This window comes from Anoplophora glabripennis, unplaced genomic scaffold (assembly GCF_000390285.2).
Source record: "Anoplophora glabripennis isolate ALB-LARVAE unplaced genomic scaffold, Agla_2.0 scaffold27, whole genome shotgun sequence".
Lineage (NCBI taxonomy): Eukaryota > Metazoa > Arthropoda > Insecta > Coleoptera > Cerambycidae > Anoplophora > Anoplophora glabripennis.
In genome coordinates, this window is record NW_019416292.1 from 1,203,018 (window position 1) to 1,226,092 (window position 23,075).

Genomic DNA, 23,075 nt, shown 5'->3' on the forward strand with positions numbered 1-23,075 from the left:
TAGTGTTAATCCGTATCGTATTAAAAAAAAGTGTACTTATTATTTTGAAACTATCAAAACTGAAACAAAGCAGTTTTTTTAACAATTTTACGCACATTTTTTTGATAATTTTGTAGAAATAACTCAGACATTTTTTAAAATAGTTTTTTATCAAAATTTCTATTTTCATGATTAAACGATTTCCCGTACTTTTTATTCCAAACGGAAGGTTGTAGCGTTGGAAATCCAATTAAAAAAATTTAAAAAATGTAGACTGAAAATTTACTTCCAAGATATTAAAATCAACTTTTTTAATATAAAAACAGAAATCGAAATATCTCCCATCCTATCACCCCTCAAAGGAACATATCGCTTTACCAATAACAATTTGTAAAATCAAATTGACTCAAATATACACCTTTAACGTTAGGAACAGATTATTCAAAATGTATTTCCTTTGGCCGGACATTTCAAATAGAATTAGCCGTTTGCCCTTAAAATACACGTTTCTACATATTAGGGGCATTTCAAGTAACGACACATTTGCAAACCTCAAAACGCAACGTGCGACTACACCCACAACATAATACGTTTATTAAAAATCCATAAATGCCAAATATAAAATAAAAAAAGTACTGAAGCTTGAAGTCTCCCATGAAGTCGACCGAATCGGACCTTGCCCGTGGAATAGCGATGCGTAAACATCCAATTAAATTAATTAGTAGCGCACTGCACCCGCTGGCCAGAACCGTGCATCTCGTCGTCTTCGTCGTACACGTTCTTATGGTGGCGCCTCCTAGCCTCCTGTTCAGGATCGAATTCCACTAGGATGGCCTCTTCCGCGGTGTCGGGGATCATGCATTCGGTTCTTGGCGGCAGGGCGTTTTCCAACGCCGGAATCACCTCCGGAGGCAGCGTTTTAGGGAACTGCACCCAGAACTGTACGATCATACGACCTTTCTCGAAGGGGTTCTTGTACTGGGGCATACCCTCGTTCAAAATGCATTTCACATCTCCGTGTTTGATGACTTCACCCGGGAGGGTGGTTATTACCAAATCACGGTCGTCTAGAGTCCTTATAACTTTCTGGAAACCGCAAAGAGCTTCTATGAGCTGGATTTCCAACCGCAGGATAAGGTCGTTGCCCGATCGTTTGAATACGGAGTGCTCTTTCTCATCCAGTACGATAATAATATCTCCGGGTTCGAGATCGGGTTCCTGGTCACCCTCGCCGTTGAAAATAATCTTCTGGCCGTCGGTCATACCTTTGTCAACGTGAACCTCTAGGATCTTACGATCTCTCACTACCTTCTTGCCTTGGCACTGCTTGCAACGGTCCTTCGGGTTGATCCTCTCGCCTTGACCTCTACATTCTGGGCACACGCTCTGGATTTGCTGCAGCATCCCTGAAAATTTAAATTAGGGAATTTGCTGTGCCTCTCATTATATTTGATTTAAATCAATTTTAAAGTACAAATTACAATTGTTTTGCGATTATTTACCAATTTTACCCGATGGTTAAAGAAGTAAGTTGTCAATATGCTATATTTGTAGCATATTTGTACATACTACAATAAATTGGTAAATTTACTGGAAAAATGTAAGGCTACCACTTTTAAAAATAAATTCAATATTGATAGATTTATAACTATAGATGGTATAGTGATCAGCATAACAAAAGTCGTGCATATTGTAGTATTTTTTATCATTAAGGGGTTACATCACTGCAGAATTTTCTAAAAATAGTTTTTTTTTTACTTGAAAGGTAATTTGAATCTTCTAGATCTAGAACACGAGGCAAAAGGTTTTATACATGAATTATTTTTTTTAATTTTGCGCTTTTCTTGAAGCGTGTCGGGCGTCTCTTATACAGCTAACTGCGCTATGAACATACTCGAACTTCTCTAATACACTTGTAGATGTCGTTAACAAAAGTAAGTTAGTGTAGCGTCAGTGCACGTTCATGTCTAACTCATTAAAACTTTAAACACGTTTTTCTCTACACGCTTTTTCAAAACGGCAAGCAGCATAACTCCAATAATTTTCAATATTTTCTTTTGAAATTTTAACCACATATTTAAAACAACATTTTGAAGAGAAACACGTACAGATTTTTCAATAAGTTAATTTAAACAATTGTTATAAACAAATAATTGCCTTTTCGTCACAAATTTAACATTTTACTTCAAACACTACGATTTTACAAAAAACAATGTTTTTACAATCCCGTACGTGTTTTTCTAGCTATACTCGTGCAGATTAAGGGCAATTTCTTTTTTGCAACATGCTTCAGAAGAATGGCTCCAGTGCCACTATTTTGAAATATTTTTTAAAGAAAAAACTACACTTAATACATGCGTAATAACATACTTGAACAGGTTTTTTTCTATCAACTTTCTTTCTATTAAAAAAAAAATTGTCAGAAATACGCTTTTTTTAGGCCCTTACAGTGGTATAACCCCTTAAGCATTCACCCGTCGGTACTCTGAAAGATGAAGGCTGACAGCTCACGCTGGACGGCTATCGGCACCAATGGTACAACGAACTTATTGTGCCAGTTCTATTTATTTATAACATATACTAATATAACAGCAACAACAAACACATGTAAACTATAAATATCAAAATTGTAGAATGTAGTTAATATTAATACTGTTGCTGTCACAAAAAATTATCAAATAGAACATAAATTCCTCAATTTCTTGGCCAATTTGCTAGCTCTAGGAAAGAACACAATTTATTTATTACTGTTGTACAGACTTTAAAAAACACTCTGTATAACACCAAAATGTGTAGACCGAAAGCAAAATTTCACACCCCAAAAATAATCAAAATCGATTAATACCTATTCCAGTTATTTACAAAATTCAAAAAATTTTCAGCAACTTTTGAGGCCATCTAGCAGCCAAACGAAGCGATTTCGGATATTCCGTTGTACACGTTTTTCTGGGACACCCTGTATATATTTGCTATTACAGTGATCAGTTTTGTATAAGACTTGTCATTTGTGGTTTACTTTTATTATTTCTTTTTTTTCTCTTAAAGTTGGTAGCCTTAAATTTAGTCAATAATTTGACCAATTTATTGCGACATGTAAAATAGTGCCACAAAAATTAAAATTAATAACAACTTCTTGGGTAAAAAGTTAATAATTGTTAAAACACATTTACAGCACATTTTGTAGATAAATAAATAATTGCAGGAGCTACTTTTAAAAATAATGCTAATCAAAATTATCTAGATTAAAGTGAACTTTTACGATGACAGATTTATGCATATGATTTAATTCTTTTTAATTAAAAAATACTTATCACAGATTTTTTTTGCAATTTATCACGCTTATCTAACATGTTATGCAAATATTTTGTTTTAAAAACAAATTTCCCGAGAGTAGGAATGGCAAATTATTCGACAAATATATCATTGTATTAAACGTATTAGGTAATGGAGTATAATGTTTTCAAGGATATTCCACTTATCATACAATTTTCCAGAAAGTTCATAAGTTGAATTCATTAAAACATCGCAAAAATACATAGCAACTGTGACAATGTTTATGTCTCTTTTATAACTCAATAATTTTTAAAAATAAATCGTTTCAGCAAATAAAATGTCATCTCAGCCTAACAAAGACGGATTCATTCAATATAAGTTACAACACACCTTCATTCAATGAGTTATTTTTGGACAATTCCCCACGCATTATTAAAACCGCCACAATTCTAGAAACCTATTTCCAAAAATAACCGGAACCGAAATAACAAATTATTTTATTTATGAAGTAAATACGGGAAAAATATTGTGTTCAATATAAGTATTCAATATATAAGATAAAATGCACAAGTTACCTGGTCCTAACTGTTGAACCTGCACTTGCATCCCAGTTCCCCGACAGGTAGGGCATTGCTCGATTGCTCCCTTCTTCCCACCACGACCCTCACATTTATCACAGATAACATTCTTCTGTAAAGCCAGCTTCCTCACTGTGCCCTTGTAGAGTTCTTCCAAGGATATTGTGAGCTGGTGAACGACATCCCTACCCTTACGTTCTCTCCTCCTGCCTCTGCCTCCCCCAAAGCCCCCACTGAAGAACATGTCGAACAAGTCCATGGGGCTAGAGAAGCCTCCACTAACACCGCCTTCTTTGAGGGCCTGTTCACCACCTTGGTCATATATACGCTTTTTCTCAGGATCAGAGAGGACTTCGTATGCTTGAGATATCTGTTTGAACTTCTCCCCTTCGTTGGGGTTCTTATCAGGATGGTATTTTAAGGCCAACTTTCTGTAGGCCTTTTTCAGATCATCCTGTGAACATCCTGGCTTGACACCCAAGATGTCATAAAACTTGGTTTCTTTCACCATTTTTCCAGTTAATCAGTTCTGGAATAATTAAATAGAAAAATAAGCCGTCTGGGGAGACATGCTAACAATTTGACCTACCTCAGAAATAATCAATACCCCTGGAACACAATCAACGAAAAACTTGGTAAAATCAATCTCACACGGACGCGTGGATCTCTGTCGTAGCAGCTACGCTGTAATTAAACTTCCAGGAACTTCTCGCGCACTAAGAAATAAACTCGAAGCAGTCTAGAACCTTCGACGAGGAAATGTATGAACTGGTTGGAGAAAGATCGATTTATCACGAACAAGGAAAAGAATGCTCTAGAATCGTCCACGAGGCTGAAAAGTCATTTACGTCATTGATTCTTATGCTACAGTGGCATAAGGGTCAACAATATATTTCTAGGAAAAATTGCGAGAGCTGCGCCATCTCTTGTTTAATTCTGGAATTTCGATAATTTTGTGTTTAAAAACAATCAATTTTCTCTGGATACCCATTACTTTTTGCTTAAAAAATATTGACTGATATGTATAAACTAAATATAGAATATTGTTTAAAGATAACCAAATATATATGTAGGTTTCTATGCAACACACTCAATAAGGTGTTTAGTTGGTTGCATAAGTCAAAATGTATTTTTTTTTATATTTTGACATTTGACATTTGACATTTGATGATTTGATGTAAAAATTTTATTTTCATAACGAGAAACAGAAAATGATCACTTTTGTTAATTAAGAAGGCGATTATAACAGGAAATAATATTTTTACGCTATATGTCTAGAATCTAGAATTTTAGTTCAGTGTGTTGTTTTACCATAGATCTAATATAGTATGGCCACAGTATAGAAAATACTATTGTATGGTTTTACACCGATTTGTTGTAATACTGTGCAGTATATAAATAATCGAAAATATCTCACAAAAATCAACATTCGTTAAGTACCTATATAGTTTATAATTTAATTGCAGATTTAAATTAACTTAAACCAAACACTAAATCTAAATTTGAGGTTAATTACGTACAAATTTTAAAATATGGATCAAATAACAGCAAAGAAATTGTATGCCGAAGGTGGGATTTTTGTATTTCTAGAGGTTCCTGAGGGAACCGAATTTGGGATTGACATGAAGTCCTGGAATACGGGTGAAAAATTTCGAGGAGTGAAAATGATACCACCGGGACTCCATTACATATTTTATAGTGCCGTATCTGACACTGGAGATACATCTCCAAGGACAGGCTTTTTCCATAATTTCAAAAGATCTGAAGTGATAGTGAAAAAATGGGACAAGAAAAACGAATGTATAAGTTCTGAAAGTGTAAGCGAAGCTGAAGTTGTACATTTCAAGGATAATATTTTAGCCCTGGATAACTTTCTAGGACCCTACCCTTATGATATTTGGGAGAAATGGGTAAATTTAACCTCGGAAATTACAAGTGGGTAGAAAGAATTGTATTCTAATTAATTAATTAAGTGTAGGAACTTACCTTTATTACTATTTCTTTCTAGGTGATTTAGTGCAAAAGTTAACTCCCTGCTCCGGTTATATTCAGTCCGCATTGGAACTAGAATCTTGTAGCGATGCTGATAGACCGAGAGGTAAAAAAGGAGGCGAAACACAAGATTGTTCTAGTTCTAAGAAAGCAAGGTTATCCGGTGATGCCGAAGAAGGTTTCTTACCAAATCTAAAAGCAAAACAAGGCACCGAACTGAGATTTACACCCTTTCCTGAAAGAAACTACCCAGCAGGTTCTACCCCTGCAGAAATTACACGACATTCTTTAGATTCTTCATTCTTGCTAGATACCATGATAGCAAACTATTCAAAGTAAGTGAACGATTAATTTTTTTTCCACTTTAAATATCGACACATCTTTTAGATCCACAGAGTTGTTGGGAGAGTTGGAGTTTTGCTACGTGTGTTTTTTAGTCGGGCACAGCCTGGAAGCTTTCGAGCAATGGAAAAAGTTATTTAGTTTGTTTTGTTCTTGTGATACGGCCGTGAAAAAACACAGAAAACTGTACGATTTGTTCGTTTCGGTGATCGAGATACAGGTTAAAGAAATCCCTGAAGAATTCCTAGCGGATATAGTGTCAAATAATAACCTCGTGTATACGAAGCTGAGGAATTTGTTCCGAGCCGTACGGAATTCGGATGTCGACGGGCAACTGAAAGCTAAGCTCAGTAGGTTCCAAAAAAATTTAACGGACTTATACCAGTGGGACTTTGAACATTTGGATTCTGATGAGGAGGATGAAGCGCCCGTTATAGTGGAGACATGAATTGATGATAAAGAAACTACAGGAAGAAATCCAATTGTGCAAAAAACTTAAAATATTACAGCAAATCATTTTACAAGATCTTCGAAGACTGGTTTTATGGAACGATTTATGTAAATATTGTATAGAAAATAAAAGTTTTAAAATAAACCTTTAATCATTCTCAATAAACATATAGTCTAAGCGTATAGCGCTCCAGCCAGACGTTTATTCTGGGGAGCGAAGTGTGGACGATCGGTCAAACGCGTTTATTTTTAATAAAAATAAAATCTTTTGAGTGCAACTTTGAAATTTTGTGTAGTTATAGTTTTTAACTGGAGAAATCACGTAAAATTATTGCCAGAAGGTTCTGTCGGGAGTTAAGAGTTGCCGAAAGTTGTAAAAAAATTGTTAAAATTTTAACGACGAAGTGCAATTTTGGCGATTCCGCTCAGCAAAACATGTAAAAAAGTTCATAAAAACGTGGGTCCGCAAGTGCTTCATTTACGATATACAGGATGTTATTTTTTCTTAAAAATTGAGTTTTAAAAAAAGTGGTTTAGCCGGTTTGAATGAAATTTTAAGGTTTATTAAAACAATTGTCGGACATCAACTGGACCAATTAGATTTGATACAGAATTTTCAGGGGTGTACCCAATGAGCAAATCGTTTTTTTATTTTGTAGAAAAGAATAAATAAAATAAAAACGAAGCGAACCACTAAAAAGAGTCAAGAGACACAAATGTACTATTTTTAGTAGGTTTTATTACATAAAAACTACAGGGTGATATTCTTTTTTACAAAAAAAACGCTTACTGGTACACCCCGAAAATACTGGATCAAATCTAATTGGTCCAGTTGATGTACGATAATTGCTTTAATAAACCATACAAATTTCATTCAAGTCGGCTAGTGTTTTTTTAAAAATCTCAGTTTAAAAAAAAATTAACATCCTGTATCTTGGAAACGAAGCACTTGCGAATCTATGTTCATATGAATTTTTTTTACATACTGGGTGGGCCATTAGTGTTGGAAAGTAAAATAACTCCCTTGTTATTCATAATACAGAAAAAAAGTTTATATAAAAGTTGTACAGAATCAAAAAACCTAAAGGACAAAATAAATTTGAAACACACAGGGCAATGAATAAAAACGGGACACGCCAATATTACATTTTTTAAATGGAACACCCTGTATATTTTTAAACATATGGATTTCTGAGAAAATTCTATATATGGCAATATAAACAGTTTAACATTTTTGTGCGGGGTTGCCAAGTTATGTAGAAAATTCTTTGAATTTTGGAAAAAACACGACCTCGGAGAAATTGTATTAACTTTCAACTACTAACACTTGGAGCAAAAATATTTGACAAGTTATAGGCAAATGTTAGCCGAAGACTCCTATATTACCTATAAATAGTATCAATATTTATACAGGGCAATTTTTATAATACGATCATTTTAAGAAAGCTCAAACGTGATTTTCTAAAAATGGAACAACCTGTATTTTATTGTTCTATTTTACTCACATATCAGTCAATTTCAACTCTTATTAAGTATGTTCTACACCTAAAGTTGTTAGTTTTTAAGGTAGCAACATTTCTAGAAAAACCAAATTTTTATTATTTTCGTTGGCACGAAATGGCTCTAGAAAAAACTGTCGTATTGCATCAATTTGTCAATTCATAATTTATTATTCCATTTTGAGTTAATTTTATTAGTTAATATTTATTTGTGGTATTCTGTAAAATAATAAAAATTAAGTTTCTTCAGAAATATTGCTATATCTAAACTAAAAATTTTAGATATAGAACATGCTTAATAAAAGTTGAAGTACACCAATATGTGAATAAAATAGAACAATAAAATACAGGTTGTTCCATTTGAAAAATTTTAGAAAATCAAGTTTAAACTTTCTAAAAATGTTCGTATTATATAAAATGCCCTGTATAAAATATCGATATTAGCTATTATAGGAATCTTTGTGTAACATTTGCCTATAACTCTATCAAATATTTTTGTTCCAAGTTAATACAACTTCTTCGAGGTCGTTTTATCCAAAATCCGAAGAATTTTCTACATAACTTGGCAACCCCGCACTAAAATGATAAACTGTTAGTATTGCCATATGTAGAATTTTCTCGGAAATCCACGTTTATAAATATACAGGGTGTTCCATTTAAAAAATGTTATATTTGGTGTGTTCCGTTTTTACTCCTCACCCTGTATGTATCAAATTAATTTTGTAGTTTAGCTTTCTTGATTCTGTATAACTTTTTGTATAAACTTTTTTTCTGTATTATGAGTAACAAGGGACTTATTTTACTTTCTCACACTAATGGCCCACCCTGTATTTTGGTGAGCAGAATCTCCCCTAGACTTTTGTCACTTCAATTCTGAAACATCCGGTATTTATTGGTGAAGGTGAATATCGATTGGCAGAAGGCAAAATGGCTTCACTTTTCAGTCTGCCTTTTTGCACGTTTTTCAAAAGGGTATAAGCAATAACCACGGATGATTTTTATTCTCGACTCGATTTTTTTCACTGAAAAATGTTCACCACTTTTGAAGTGATTTGAGGACACTTTTTATTCAAGGAAACAGTCCGGCAATTTTATTACATTTTCATTACAATAAACATTAAATTTTCATAATTTTATGGTTGAATCTTATTCTTTTTTTTTGTCGTGAAATTTATTATCTTTGGTCATGGGCTTCCGCCTTAATTTTCCTGACCATTTAGGCAGACTGGCGATTTAGTGTTCGGCTTTACTTTAAGGAATTTCTTCAAGTAGGGACTTGGACTATAGTTTTAATGACAAAAAAAGTGCCCCTGAATAATTATTAACATATATAAGCGAAAGTTAAGTTAATAATAAACCAAAAAAAATGTTATTTTTCTATATAATCTTTTAAGTGTATCGAAACGAAAATGTTTTCCTAACCAAGTCAACAATGTTAAATGGACAAGAAAACTATTTGAAATTTTGAGTTGTATCCTTCGTATGAGCAACGACATGAAGACATGCATTAATCTGGAGGAAAAGGACGTACTGCCGACTCTTTTTATCTCATTAGACAGGTAGTCGTTTTTTTGAACCATTAGTTTAGTAATGTTAGTGCATAATTCATTTTTTGAGTAGGAAACCAATGCAGATTATGCTCAAGTAAACATCGTTTTTTAAATTAAGAGTTCAGCGTCTCACAAATTTTTATGGTTTTATATTAAATTATTTATCGAATAAATCCCAAATTCGTTGAAAACATTTTATTGAAAAAATACAAATACAAAAGCAAACAGGTTAAATACAGAAAACTGAATGCATCAGTCTTTTAAACACATGAAGACAAACTAAGAAAAATGAAACGTTAGTGGAATGACAACTTAAGTAAATGCTAAAAACTCGAAAAAATGCCTGCTCATGATTTCTGCTTCTTGGTTTTCTCCTCTTCGGCCACTTCTTGAGTAGAATCCTGAACCCTGGATGGTTGGTTTGTAAAAGTAATTGGTATTTCAATCTCGGCATTTTCCTTTTTCTCCACCTTGGGAGCAGTTATAGTTAGTACTCCATCCGAAGACAACTTAGAGACACATTTCGCTACATCGTGCCCTTTGGGGACCTTGTATTTTCTTACAAAGTGTCTGGATATGTAACCATGTTCATCAGGCTTTTCTTCATGTTTGCATTCCACCACAATTGTATCATTATTGATACATTTAACAGTAATTTCTTCCGGAGAGAACTGCTGAACGTCAATATTTACATGAAAATTCTTGTTATCATTTGTAATCAGATAATGTTTCCCTTTGTAGTTTGGATGTCTCAGATAAGGAGAGCTGATTATCTGCCTACGCGTCTTCTTTGGCATCAGAGGGCTTAGGAAATCATCGTCGCTCAATTTTAACCTCAAATGGTCGCCGCCTAACAAGGTAGACATGAGACTTTGGGGTTCGTTTAACAAGGGCAGTAACAAAGCCATTTCTATTCTAGTTTTTGAGACACGATACAACACACAAAGTTTTTTCTTAAAAACAGTTATTACAACACCCTCTCCTGCACAGCGTCTCTTTACCAAAATCACCAAAACTAAATAAATAACTAAAATACTGACGCGCACGTCAGATGGCGTTTATTTATAACTTCTGTTTGTTTTTCTAGTTGTTCAAGGAACATTCTAGATGATTCTAGTAATATCATTGATTTTGTTAAGCTTCTAGGGAAGCTAAACGTAATAATATTTGCCTATCCAAGAGCTTAAACCATGGGCGTTCAGATGGCATCTCAGTCGACGAGGTGGAATTAAAGGATTATGTGTCATTAACAGGGTTAATTTATTACTTAAATTATTATAATAGGGTAACGGAGATATGATGATATGAAATGTTATCAGCAATGATAATAAATGTGTAATTTGTTTGATCTGACAATAACTACCGATATGCCCTCTGGACACCAAAGACCTAAGCTGTCTTAAAAACAAAATAATAGTTTCGTATTTTCATTACTGGATTATAGAAAATAAATTTGAATTGCTATCAATCGATTTTATTTAGTGAAAATTACAATTATTTAAAATTATATGCAGTAAAAATGTAGTAATGGTATTGACTACTGTCAAAGAGATGGCACTGCAATAGAAGTCTTCATTCGACGCGTTCCATGGCACGCGTACCATGGAACGGCTGTTGTGTGGAATGACTCTTAAGGGGCATTTACATTTAAGATTACTCGGATCCGAGTAAAGCGCGCCATTATTCCATGGTTAGAAATTGGCCTCAACGATTTGGGATCGAGGGGGATTATCCCTCTTTATCCTGCCTCATCTCGTGTAGGCCTGGACAGCCTTCGTGTCGTGTTATGTATATTGTCGGGTCCGGGGGCTTTTCTGTTTTTAAGTCTGCGTATTGTCAGTCTTAGTTCGTCAGGAGTTGCGGGAGGAATTATGTCATTGTCTAGCTCTCTGTCGACGCGTTGGGCCGCGCGCTCAGCCACTATCTCGAATTCCTCGTCTTCGTCGGGCAGCTGAGGCAGTCTACACTGCAGTTCCAGGCTGTCGGCGAAAGCCTTGGCCTTTTCCTGGTTCGTGTAAACCACCCCCACACTACCGTGGAGAGTAGAGCTACGATTGAGTAATGTGCATCTATACTGCTACTATTGCTTAAGAGTTACGGACCTATTTTAAAATAGCTCTTTCTTTTTCATAAATATTTAAAAAAATTTTTGTTTGAATTTAATTTTTCAACTTTTTTCAATTTCTTCAATTTCTTTTCCTGTAGGTACCTATGTTGATCTATTATTTATTTTCTGTTTTTCTCGTTCCACACTAATGTTCATTAAATCAGCAGTAAGCTGAGCTAATAAATGCTTAATTAGTAAAGATAATAAAAGATATTATGTTCATGATGATGTATATTTAAGAATTACTAATATTTACAACTAATTCTGACACTGTAAATAAAAATTAAATAAAAACTATTGTGAGGGTAACATTTTCTGTCCTAACAAGAAATATAACGAATACATATATATGTAAGTATAAAGTGTACACAACTAGGTATTTACTTTAAATATTGACACATATTTTTTATGTACAAATTAGCACTCGAGCGAGTACGTTGTATAAAAACGAGTCTATTTACAAGAGTTCGGTTAAATTTACACCATACTAGTATCAGTGGGAACACTGGAGACATGTGTGAGATATTTCATAGATATAGACTCTCTCCTGTTCATTTGCCTGCTAGAAGGTTTCTTATTCGGCCTTAGTGGGCAGCACATATGGCGAAACACATAACTGTAGCACAACAGCAGACCCACAACGATGAAACAGCCCACAGCCAGAGTGATGAAGACCTCCACGTATTCCCTTAGGGGCATATCGGTGACATTTTCTCAGGTTGTTCCTCTACGAAACCTGCAAAAAAATGATATCTGAGTATCTTTTTGAGTCACTTTTCGCTTTGTCTAAGTATAATATTAACTGGTAATTTTTTGGTTGTTCCAATTTACAAATAAATTTTCATGTATTGTTTGCCATCTTATTTTATTTAAAAGTAAATGGAGTTACTACAAACCGCCTGAAAAAATTTAGGAGTATTGCAAGGGTCGTTACTTTGTCGCATTTTTCGACAGTTAGGTACTTAAATATTTCTATTGTTTTCATCATTTTTTTTTCTAAAAAAAACACCCTATATCTCAAAAACGAATCATCTCCTGAATAATTTTAATACTATTGGTTAAACCCAAGGGAAGGGGAGACAAAAAGGCTTATTTGACTCACACATACTTGAGACTAAGACCAATTTTAACAGGTAGTATATTTTTTTAGGTGTTATGAGGAACATCTTCCTAAAGTTTATCGACAGAATCCAGAAGCACCCTTCCGAAAAATCAATTTTTCCATGAAACTATAAGAGTTAGGAAAAAAGTGAATGTACACTTTTGTCAATAACACACTGTTCTAACCAAAAACAGCATAATTTTTTATTTTCAGTAGAGCCGTATTAATTTTTTTTATAATTCAATGAGTCTGAGTCTCCATAACTCCGCCACTGGTTGCTTGCGGGACTTCTTCTTCTATGGAAAAATGGTATCTTATAAGAAGATCTGTCATGCCAAATTTGGCTTAAATAGCCTTCTTCATTTAGAAGTTATTTAAAAAATTTGAATTTTTTTAAAAATCTCTTACACCTTATATTTCGAAAATTAAGCGTCTCTGGAAAAAAATTATACTTCTTCTATCTCCTTAAAGTTTGTCGACATAATCCTGAAACACCCTGTATAAAATATTATAACCCTGAACTAACAATTAAGTAAAATATTTTTTTTTCAATTAAAGCTTTTGTATAAAATGCAATATCTTATCTTCGGTTTCAGTTTGGCACCATATTTTAGAAGCACCCTGTATAATCAATGAGCTTTTATTTCTTTAGCTCATCACATTTCAAAACAAGGTGTTCCTAGAAATATGTGGGATGTTTATAGTTTTATTTTAAACAGAAAAATTATTTTTATTTTAATTTCTGCATTTTCGGTTTTATCTAACAGTCCATTAATGATTAATATATGTAGTATTATCCATAAACACCAAAACATAACATTTGAATACATTATTAAACAGTCCATTTATATTCCCAAGCTTCCAGCGTGTTGTCTATTTTTGTAGGGATTTATGGCATGATCAAAATTTCAATCGTAAAAATCTGATGGACTTCCCATCCAATTCGCGTCACGAACGCCGACACCGGCATCATGGGACGGAATTTATTGCACTTTAAATCGTTCCCAGGGCGCTTTACGCCATCGGGATGGCGCGTTGAAAGAAATATTTTAATTTTACGTATGTATTACGGCAACTGAATCCAAATATTTAATTCTGCAAACATCAACAATTTTATATTCTAAAGCACAAACTCTCGACACCTCTAAAACTTGATCCAAACGAATGGGTAATTATTCACTAGAAAAATAAATGCCTGGATGGGTTTGGATGGGTTACAGGTATGTTTTGCGAGGATAAAATGTACAGGGTGTGGACAACTCTGTTTAAAAAAATAAGGTAATGTCTTATACATTCTATTAATTGCAGAATTTTTCCTAGACTTCTACAAAATTTGTTTTGAACTGACTTAAATCTAGAAATGTAAATATGTATGTTATATTAGACCAAGTAAATTAAATTTTTACTCGAAAAATCTATATCCGCGAGATTATTGTAAAATTGTCTAAATGAACATAATACAAGACATCTCTCATCTCGTGAGTCAAAAACTTTTATTAGCTAACTTTTCTATTTAAACAAATAAGTGGGGAAAACAGTTTTTTCACTGTGTAGGGAAAACCATCAATTTTAGCGAAAAGTGACTCGGAAACAGCTTATAGGGAGTAAAATTATCTACGACTGGTTAAATTAAAATCGGTTAATAAACAAAAAAGTTATTGCATAAAAACAAGAAAAGTACCCATTTTTTAATTTGTTTATAACTATCGCATTTATTGTTAAAATTTTATAAAACCTATGACAAGTTGAGGGTTTTGTCATACTTCAAAAGTGTGCCAAAAGTGGGCGCTGTAGGTGCAATAGTTTTCGCACAATTAATTTGTTTATAACGGAGGCTCCAAAAGTTATGAACTTTAAGCCTCTGTACAGGCGTTAATTTTCAACCAAACATGATTCTGAAAGCGTCATTGTAATCTTAAAGACGTAATTAAAGGACCTATTAAAAAATGTCACCGTTTTTTTGACATTAACAAAAGACCGTGCGTTTTTCGCTTATAAACAATTTGAATAACATTGTTGCTATTTATGCTCTCTTCAAGGGCATCACCGAAAATAGATGCAATGGATAGCTGGCAAAAAAATACAGTTTTAAAATAAAAAAGTATCCTCTCCGACCAACAGGAGCCAAGATAAGAATTTTTTTTAAATCGTAGCGCAATTGTTTATAAATATTAAGACTTGAATTTTTCGCGAAATACAGTTTACGGCGTAAACTTCGATTTCCCGTGAATTGCATCGAAAAATGTCGTCCTAGCGGTCGCGCGCGCGAGAAAAGTTCAAATTGTAGCGCGCTGTAAATTTTGCAATATCTCGGCTTCTATTCATCGTAGAAACTTATTTTTTTAAACTGGGCTCGAGGAAAAAATAATAATGGGCATATTTACGAATTCGTAGAATAGCTCTGAACGAGCTGTTAAACGAAATATTAATTAAAATTTCAATTTTGGAATTATTTTACTATTATTAAATAAATAAATGAAGCTATCGTTCATTTAAAAAGTTATTTTTTTTACATATTAAGGCAAAGTAAACTTGTTTTTTCGATATTTTGTTAGCTATTTAATTACGATTTAAATGTAAGCTAATAAAAGTTTTTGACTCACGAGATGAGAGATGTCTTGTATTATGTTCCTTTAGACAATTTTACAATAATCTGCTCGCGGATAGGACTTTTTTTCGAGTTTCTCTTATATTTTCGCTAATTTTCCTGGTGTATATATTGAGGGGACTATTCTGCATATATGCAAAGCCTCAGGTGATTTAAAAGATGTGCTATTTCTTACAATGAAAGTTAAAGCTACAATATCAGTTTATTACAGGAAATAATTGCTAAATCTTTAATTTTAGATACCCGTTTAAGTTAAGGTTAATTAATTTAATGACAAACGAATATTCATTAATGTTCCCAGTAAAAGTAATAAACAAACAATTATGTTGTGTTAAGAAACAGTTTGTTCATTGAATAATACTTAAAGAAAATGTGTTTGATTTACAGAACAATCGGCTAAACTATTTATTTTGTATATTTTTATATCATCGACATACATTAAAAATCTGTTGTGCTGAAAACATGGGTGATGTCGTTAAGGCAGATAACAAAAAGAAGTGGCCCCGTGTGGGAGCCCCGAGGCATACTAGAAAGGAAATCAAACTATGAGCACATTTTTTAAATAAAATATAATGGTATACCACCTGGCCAGCCCCCTTACTTTCATCTAAGTGACAGAAAATGTCTAAAACCTAATTTGGAGTAACATATTATTAATTATATTAGCTACATAATAATCAGAGAAATTGATGGTTATTGAAAATAGTTTGGCCGTATCAAAAGAGTTTTGGAAATGTTTTTAATAGTTTTAAATGAAAAGTAAAGTCACTGACAAAGACACTAGAAGATATCTGTACTATTCCAGACAAATTCAAATACATATGTATATCTAAAATACGGAATGTATTTTTAATCAAACAATTTTAATTAAAATTAGCATGCCTGAAATATCCGGGCGTTACGCCCCTGGCGGTGAAAATGAACCGAATTGTGTACATGCAAAAATTTCACTCAACTAATAATAGGAAGTTCCTGTTATTTTTCGCTTTTTATAAACCGATGAATCGCACCTCAAAAATAGTCATTATGGAATTTAGAAAGAATTAAATTCACAACAAATTATGTTATACATATTTTTCCCGTAACGAATAATTCTGACGCAGAAGCTAATGCAGACTAAAGCTTATTTGTTTTACTTCTAAATATACCTACGCAGGTTTTAAAATGTAATTTGGCTCTAAAAATTATAAATTTAGGATTCAATGACTTTTAGCACTTATACAGGGTATCCCATTTTAAATAAACTCTAAAAGGCTGTCAACTAAAAATATCGCTACAGTATTATGGATTCCACAAGAAATTTCCATTGGAACTGATAGATTTTGTTTAACCAATGGACAATCATGGGTTTTAGAAGGCAGTATTTTCTAGTATATTTTTGTATGAATATCATAATTGGATACCAAACGAGTGAACCATATTCTAGTGGCAAAGGCAGAGTAAAGAGTTTTCAAGGCATTTATACATATATTCATAACATACCGGCTACTGCGTATAATAAAACCAAATGTTCTATATCTATGTTTCACCGGTAAAAGTTAGTTTCTGATCGAAGATGTACCGAGATCACAGAACATGGCTGATCTTTGCAGGTTTATCATAAAAATGTATAAATATATTAAATAATAATGGCCCTAGAACACTGGAAGAGGCTAGTAATTCCATAGATTTAAAGCCATTGTAGACAACGTATTGGTTTCTAATAGTTAAATATGATTTAAGTAATTGCAAAAGTGAATCAGTAAAAGCTTATTTCAGATAACCGTTTTAACAATAGCTTTATGATTGAGTCTATCGAACGCTTTTGAGAAACTCGTAGGTACAGGTATACGAGTATTATATATCAGTTTGTGCCTGCATATGTAAGGATTTAAAAATAAATTAAGTGACGCAAAGTAAATTGATATTCGTCGACAAGCCTTTCATAAATCTGTGTTGGCAGGTGGAAATATTATCATGTAATAAGTTTCCAGATTTTGCAGAAGTTGCAGATTATAGAAATCGGCCTAAAATTAGATTTGCCTGATTTATCGCCGTTTTATATACCGATCTCTATATATTGGGAAAAGTAGGAGTGAGATATAAATTGTACACTTTTTAAGGAATATAAATAAACTCGGCAAAAAAATTAAAGGAGTAGAAAAATTTCCAAATTTTTTTATCGAGAAAAAAAAAGATGCATCTTGAAGCTTGAAGATTCTAGTTTTGAAATCTTGAGATGAAATATTTTTTATTCCTCATTGAGATACTGTGTGAAAAGTCACTTTTTTTATCATTGATATCTGAATCAATCCTGTTCAATGGCCTTTTGGTATGTTTGAGAAACATTTTTTTATTCTCAGCATTACTTTGAAAAAAAATGCAAAAAATGACTTTTTGTGCTGTTTTGGAAAATCAACTGTTTTGCAAATATTGCGAAAAGTACCAATGTTTGTAACGAATGATGCCTGTAAATTTTGAAATTGATCGGTCGAACCGTTTTCTTTTCCTGAATCGTCGAAGTTTTATAAAAAATTAAAGGAGCAGATTTATTGCTTCTTAAACGTGAATTAATGATTATGATGAAACAAATTTTTTTGTTTTATTTTGCTCACAATTTGGCGTTAAATACTCCTCAAATATTGAAAAATAGATAAGTAAATAAAAATTTTGGAAAAAAGTTCAAATTTGAAAAAATTACATTTTTCAAAATTTTTTTGCGTCCCATTTTTTTACAACTTTATATTGAATATTTCAAATGGCGAGAAATTTTTTTTTTAAATTTAACAAAAGGAAAAATTTGATTTTTTTCAAAATTCAGAATTTTTCTCGATGCTTCAAGATGCTTCTTTTTTTTCTCGATACCGCCAATATTCACGAAGTTACAGCTTTTCAAATATCATTAAAAAAAAAATTGCAAATTTTTCTGTTGGCTATTGACTATGTACTTTAGATAGGAACTACAACGTAACAGAAATTTTATTGTTTGATATGTTCAATTGACCCTAAAAAATGATAAAACCGCGGAGTGCTACCTTTTAAAGGGGTGCGTTTTTGAGAATGAAGTAAAAAGGTAGTATTTTCAGTTTTTTGAGTTTTAATCGAAAACCATGAATTTCTTCTAAATAATTGTCAACAGAAAAGTTGTAGCAAATTGAATTTCCAATCGAAATGAGACCTTTTGAAGTAAAAAAATATTTTTAACAAAAATATGCCCAAAAAACGAGTAAAAAAAATGAAAAAATGCGTTTTTTTTTCTTTTTGATTTTTGGCCCACAACTTTTTTCTGAGAGGATTTAGGTATAGGCATTGCTTCATAGAAAAAAAAGTTAATGTTTTTTCCTTTAAAATAAACGTTTATAAAATTACCTACTGCTAATAGAAACCGAGATAGATTGGATCAAAGTTGGCTACTTTTTGGATTTTTGGCCAATTTTTGACGATTTTTGTCTTATAACTTTTTTCTGAGTTAATTTAGGTAGGTATATGTAATACCATATTCAAATGTAAGCTGGTTTCAGGACCTTTAAAATGGTGCCTGGTAGAAGTTTGTACAGTTAAAATCGACCGAGATATGTCAATTTAATCAACGATACTTTTTTCATTTTATAAAATTTTTATTACTTTCGGTATTATTTTGTGTAATAAATTTATTTTTGTGAATGTGAAAGTTAAAATAAGTTTCTAGGTGATTGGATATTATTATTTATTTATTTAAACAACAGTTAATCATATATATCTTATAAATTTTCAGTTTCATTTAGTATATTTTCAATATTAATATCAATTTCGTCGTCATCATTTTCATCAATGTCCTCTTCAGAAAAATCAGGCTCATAAGCATTCTCACAATTTATTCCCATACATTCTTTAATACATTTACAGGCTATTTTTTCAAGTAAATTTTCAGGTGCAGGAGATTTATTATTAAAAATGGGAACTAGCCCATTTATGGAATTTTTCCAACCCCAATCAAGGGGATTTAAAGTACAACCATTCCACTGTTGCATCTGAAAATATACTCTGAACCCATGATGTTTGAGAGCATCAGTTGTTGAAGGCAATCGAGATAAGGTAAATTTTGCACTTGTTGAATACTTTTGAAATAATTTATATCGAAAAGTTTTTAGGCTGTCAATTTTTTAACTATACATTATAGTTACAATGCATTCAGATGCAGCAGTGATATCCTCAACACTAGCATTTTCAAGTAAAAATACATCGAGGTAATTTTTTAATTTTGAAAAATTCTTATTTACAAAATTGAAAAATTTTTTTGTAATTGTAATTTTTTAATTAAAAGTACAAAAATAATTAAAAGAATTCGAAATTTTACAAGATAAATATGATTAATTGTTGTTTAAATAAATAAATAATAATATTCAATCACCTAGAAACTTATTTTAACTTTCACATTCACAAAAATAAATTTATTAGACAAAATAATACCGAAAGTAATAAAAATTTTATAAAAAGAAAAAAGTATCGTTGGTTAAATTGACATATCTCGGTTGATTTTAATTGTACAAACTTCTACCAGGCACCATTTTAAAGGTCTTGAAACCAGCTTTCATTTGAATATGGCATTACATATACCTAAATTAACTCAGAAAAAAGTTATAAGACGAAAATCGTCAAAAAAGGGCAAAAATTGGCCAAAAATCCAAAAAGTAGCCAACTTTGATCCAATGTATCTCGGTTTCTATTAGTCGTAGGTACTTCAATAAAGGCTTATTTTAAAGGAAAAAATATTAACTTTTTTTTCTGCGAAGCAATGCCTATACCTAACTCCTCTCAGAAAAAAGTTGTGGGCCAAAAACCAAAAAGAAAACAAAAACGCATTTTTTCGGTTTTTTTACTCGTTTTTTGGGCATATTTTTGTTAAAAATAAGTTTTTTTGACTTCAAAAGCTCTCATTTCGATTGGAAATTCAATTTGCTACAACTTTTCTGCTGACAACTATAGTGAAAACATGCATAGTTTTCGAGTAAAACTCAAGAAACTGAAAATACCACCTTTTTACTTCGTTCTCAAAAACGCACCCCTTTAAAAGGTAGCACTTCGCGGTTTTATTATTTTTTAGGGTCAATTGAACATATCAAACAATAAAATTTCTGTTACGTTGTAGTTCATTTGTACCATCTTTTTTTTGACATATTCAGTAGCCTATCAATACTACACAATATTTTCCGAATTTTCGGATTTCCCTTATACTTCACTAAATATAGATCTGACTTAATGCACCAAAATAAACGGGTAGGATTACTAAGGGGACATTCCAGCGATAAATTAATAAATATAGATAGAAAAACATCTGTAGCTAAACACATAAACCGTGTTACTGGCTGTTGATTACATTATCTACACATAAGCGACAGTTCACCGTTCAGTGAGTCACTATTTTATAATTTACCACTCTGTTGATGGGTCGTATTTTCGCATCTATCTAAAACTGAATATAGGGATGAACGCGGATCGTATGGATCTCTATTCGGGCAGGACAAAAGCAGTGTTAAACTTCCATAAAAACCTATCAGCGAAAAAACATCCAGATATTGACGACAAATGGATTTGAATTTGGAAATAATAGGCGCTTACTTCTGCATAAAATAATTGGATTAATTGGATTCGAATACAACACTTTAAAAATATGTAATATGTGCTGTTCTCTTAAACACGTTAATGAAATAGTTTTTCCAATTCTTTTAACACCTAAAAATGATTCTACAATATTTTATTTACAGTGTTTTGAAAAACTTCACAACATAAATAGAAGAAATTATAACTATCGACTTTGGCTGCTCATATTCTGCATAAATAAACTGTTTTGCAATACCTTTCCGGATCGGTGCACTGTTTATCCACTGCCAAATCCGGCAATACCAATTTGGGAAACGCCAGACCCAGCTAATGAAAATTTAATTCTCGTTTCGTCTCACGGCCTTAGTACGTCCCAGTTGAGCGATTTTATTGTAATTTTAGTTTGGAATTACAGCGCTGGCTGAACATAAAACTACCCGAACGCGAACGGTTTGAATTCTTTTGTTTCTGCCTGTAAATGTCGTACACGAATGTCGGCGGCGAAGTCGTCAAGTTGGTGGCATTAACCGAGGAGCTTATATCTGTTGGAGGCTATTAATATATAGGGTGTTACGGTTATAATACCTCTGGTCTACATCTCAGAAACAAATGAGATATTTAAGACATGTTGTGTAATTCATATAAATGTCAGCATATGCGGCAAACCAATAAAAAATTTCGAATTTTTGAAACACTGATCATATTTAATCTTTAATGGCACTCAGCAAATGGTTCAGCAAATTATAAAAAACTGTTATGCCAAATAAGGTTCATAATACTTGTAATAATCGAAGGTATGTCGTTTTTTATTTTTATATTAACCAGCGCAACTTCATGTCAAAAAAGCAGTCAAGATCCATAACTAATTTTTAAAACGTTTCATTATTCAAAAAATACTTTCAAATATCTGGTAAACAGGTGGTAAACAGAAACTAAAACTTAAATACCTCTTATATAATATATCATAACCAATTTTCCAACTTAATTCAGTATTTCTATTCACTGTAACAGGTAATTATGTAATTTAATACATATTTGGCTTCCTGACATTATTATATTTCGTTTCGTATTTGATTGATTCCTGCTTCCTTGCAAGCTTGTCATCTTTATTGGCATCGGTTGTATATCCGGAGGCCCTAATATACTGTGAATTATGTAAAGTTATACTAAAATTTGCATTTGCAAAGCTGAAATTTTAAAATTGAAATATTTTTACTTTATATAGTGGCAATAAAGAAACCGCACCGTACCAAATTAGAAGTATATGTATTAATTGGTTTTTTAGTAATTGAAAACTATTCTTAGAGAACTTTTAAGAAAAAATCCGCAATGTTTAATTCCTATTTACCTACTAAATAGATCGCAATTTGTGCAGTACAGTACCAGTAGCCGCAAACATCATGTGTTCCGCAGGGATCTACTCTTGGCCTATTATGATTTATCACATTCATTAACGATGTTCTGACGCTAGATGGGGTTTATCCACAGAAAGGCACATCTTAGTATTATTTTTTAGAACGGTTTCTGGTATCTTTATTTGATTTTCATGTACCTATAGTCTGTTTGGAAATGAAAGAGAGTAATAAAACCCCGAGATAAGAACCGGCCATGGGCGTGGTAATATTTCGTTTCAGGTAATTATCGGGTAACACTAATGCTAACAAAAATGACAGGGATTGGAAAATCGACTATCTACAGACTTTTAAAGGAAACAAAAAATGAACAAGATACTGTAAATCCCCCAAAATCATCTACAGGGAGGTCAAAAGTCGTTATAGATGATTTCTTCAAAAATGTCATTCGCAGAAAAGTACACTCATTTTATTTTAAAAAAGAAATACCAACGCTAAACAAAATTTTAAGTGAACTTTCAGAGGACAACGATTTGCCAAAAATCAGTAGAAGCAAATTATGGGCCGTCTTACGAGAGTTGAATTTTTGCTGGGAAAAGCAGAACAGGAAGTCAGTTCTTATCGATAAAGATGAAATTATTTGTTGGCGAAGATCCTACTTAAGATCAATTAGAAAATTCCGTG

At 32.5% G+C, this 23,075-nt stretch overlaps 4 protein-coding genes across 4 annotated transcripts in view; 1 reads left to right on the forward strand and 3 right to left on the reverse strand.

The window, feature by feature from the left end:
* Positions 1-550: 550 nt before the first annotated feature.
* On the reverse strand, positions 551-4,627 carry LOC108909858 (dnaJ homolog subfamily A member 1). Its single transcript, XM_018714294.1, has 3 exons — positions 4,420-4,627; positions 3,828-4,359; positions 551-1,385 (listed from the first exon to the last, which is right to left on the reverse strand). Exons 2-3 carry the CDS (start codon positions 4,339-4,341, stop codon positions 694-696), a joined length of 1,206 nt encoding a protein of 401 aa, XP_018569810.1. The 5' UTR covers positions 4,342-4,359; positions 4,420-4,627; the 3' UTR covers positions 551-693.
* A 378-nt stretch (positions 4,628-5,005) lies between these two features.
* On the forward strand, positions 5,006-6,753 carry LOC108909921 (protein AAR2 homolog). The gene is made up of 3 exons (XM_018714397.1): positions 5,006-5,765; positions 5,839-6,157; positions 6,210-6,753. Exons 1-3 carry the CDS (start codon positions 5,363-5,365, stop codon positions 6,610-6,612), a joined length of 1,125 nt encoding a protein of 374 aa, XP_018569913.1. The 5' UTR covers positions 5,006-5,362; the 3' UTR covers positions 6,613-6,753.
* A 3,090-nt stretch (positions 6,754-9,843) lies between these two features.
* LOC108909888 (alpha-crystallin B chain-like) lies at positions 9,844-10,737 on the reverse strand. The gene has a single exon (XM_018714350.1). The coding sequence runs from the start codon at positions 10,569-10,571 to the stop codon at positions 10,011-10,013; it is 561 nt and encodes a 186-aa protein (XP_018569866.1). The 5' UTR covers positions 10,572-10,737; the 3' UTR covers positions 9,844-10,010.
* A 1,655-nt stretch (positions 10,738-12,392) lies between these two features.
* The window catches only part of LOC108910289 (methionyl-tRNA formyltransferase, mitochondrial), a 66,540-nt gene continuing 55,857 nt past the window's right edge, over positions 12,393-23,075 (reverse strand). Inside the window, exon 5 of the mRNA XM_018714855.1 lies at positions 12,393-12,506. Coding sequence (XP_018570371.1) covers positions 12,485-12,506 — 22 coding nt within the window. The 3' untranslated portion in view covers positions 12,393-12,484. The remainder of the gene's footprint in view (positions 12,507-23,075) is intronic.

Bases quoted from the DNA above. Each gene is read 5' to 3' on its own strand.
- LOC108909921 (XM_018714397.1), top strand. From the start codon at position 5,363: ATGGATCAAATAACAGCAAAGAAATTGTATGCCGAAGGTGGGATTTTT. The intron at 5,766-5,838 runs GTGGGTAGAAAG...ATTTCTTTCTAG, and splicing joins TTTAACCTCGGAAATTACAA to GTGATTTAGTGCAAAAGTTA. The intron at 6,158-6,209 runs GTAAGTGAACGA...CACATCTTTTAG, and splicing joins ATGATAGCAAACTATTCAAA to ATCCACAGAGTTGTTGGGAG.
- LOC108909888 (XM_018714350.1), bottom strand. From the start codon at position 10,571: ATGGCTTTGTTACTGCCCTTGTTAAACGAACCCCAAAGTCTCATGTCT.
- LOC108909858 (XM_018714294.1), bottom strand. From the start codon at position 4,341: ATGGTGAAAGAAACCAAGTTTTATGACATCTTGGGTGTCAAGCCAGGA. The intron at 1,386-3,827 runs GTAACTTGTGCA...TTAAATTTTCAG, and splicing joins GGTTCAACAGTTAGGACCAG to GGATGCTGCAGCAAATCCAG.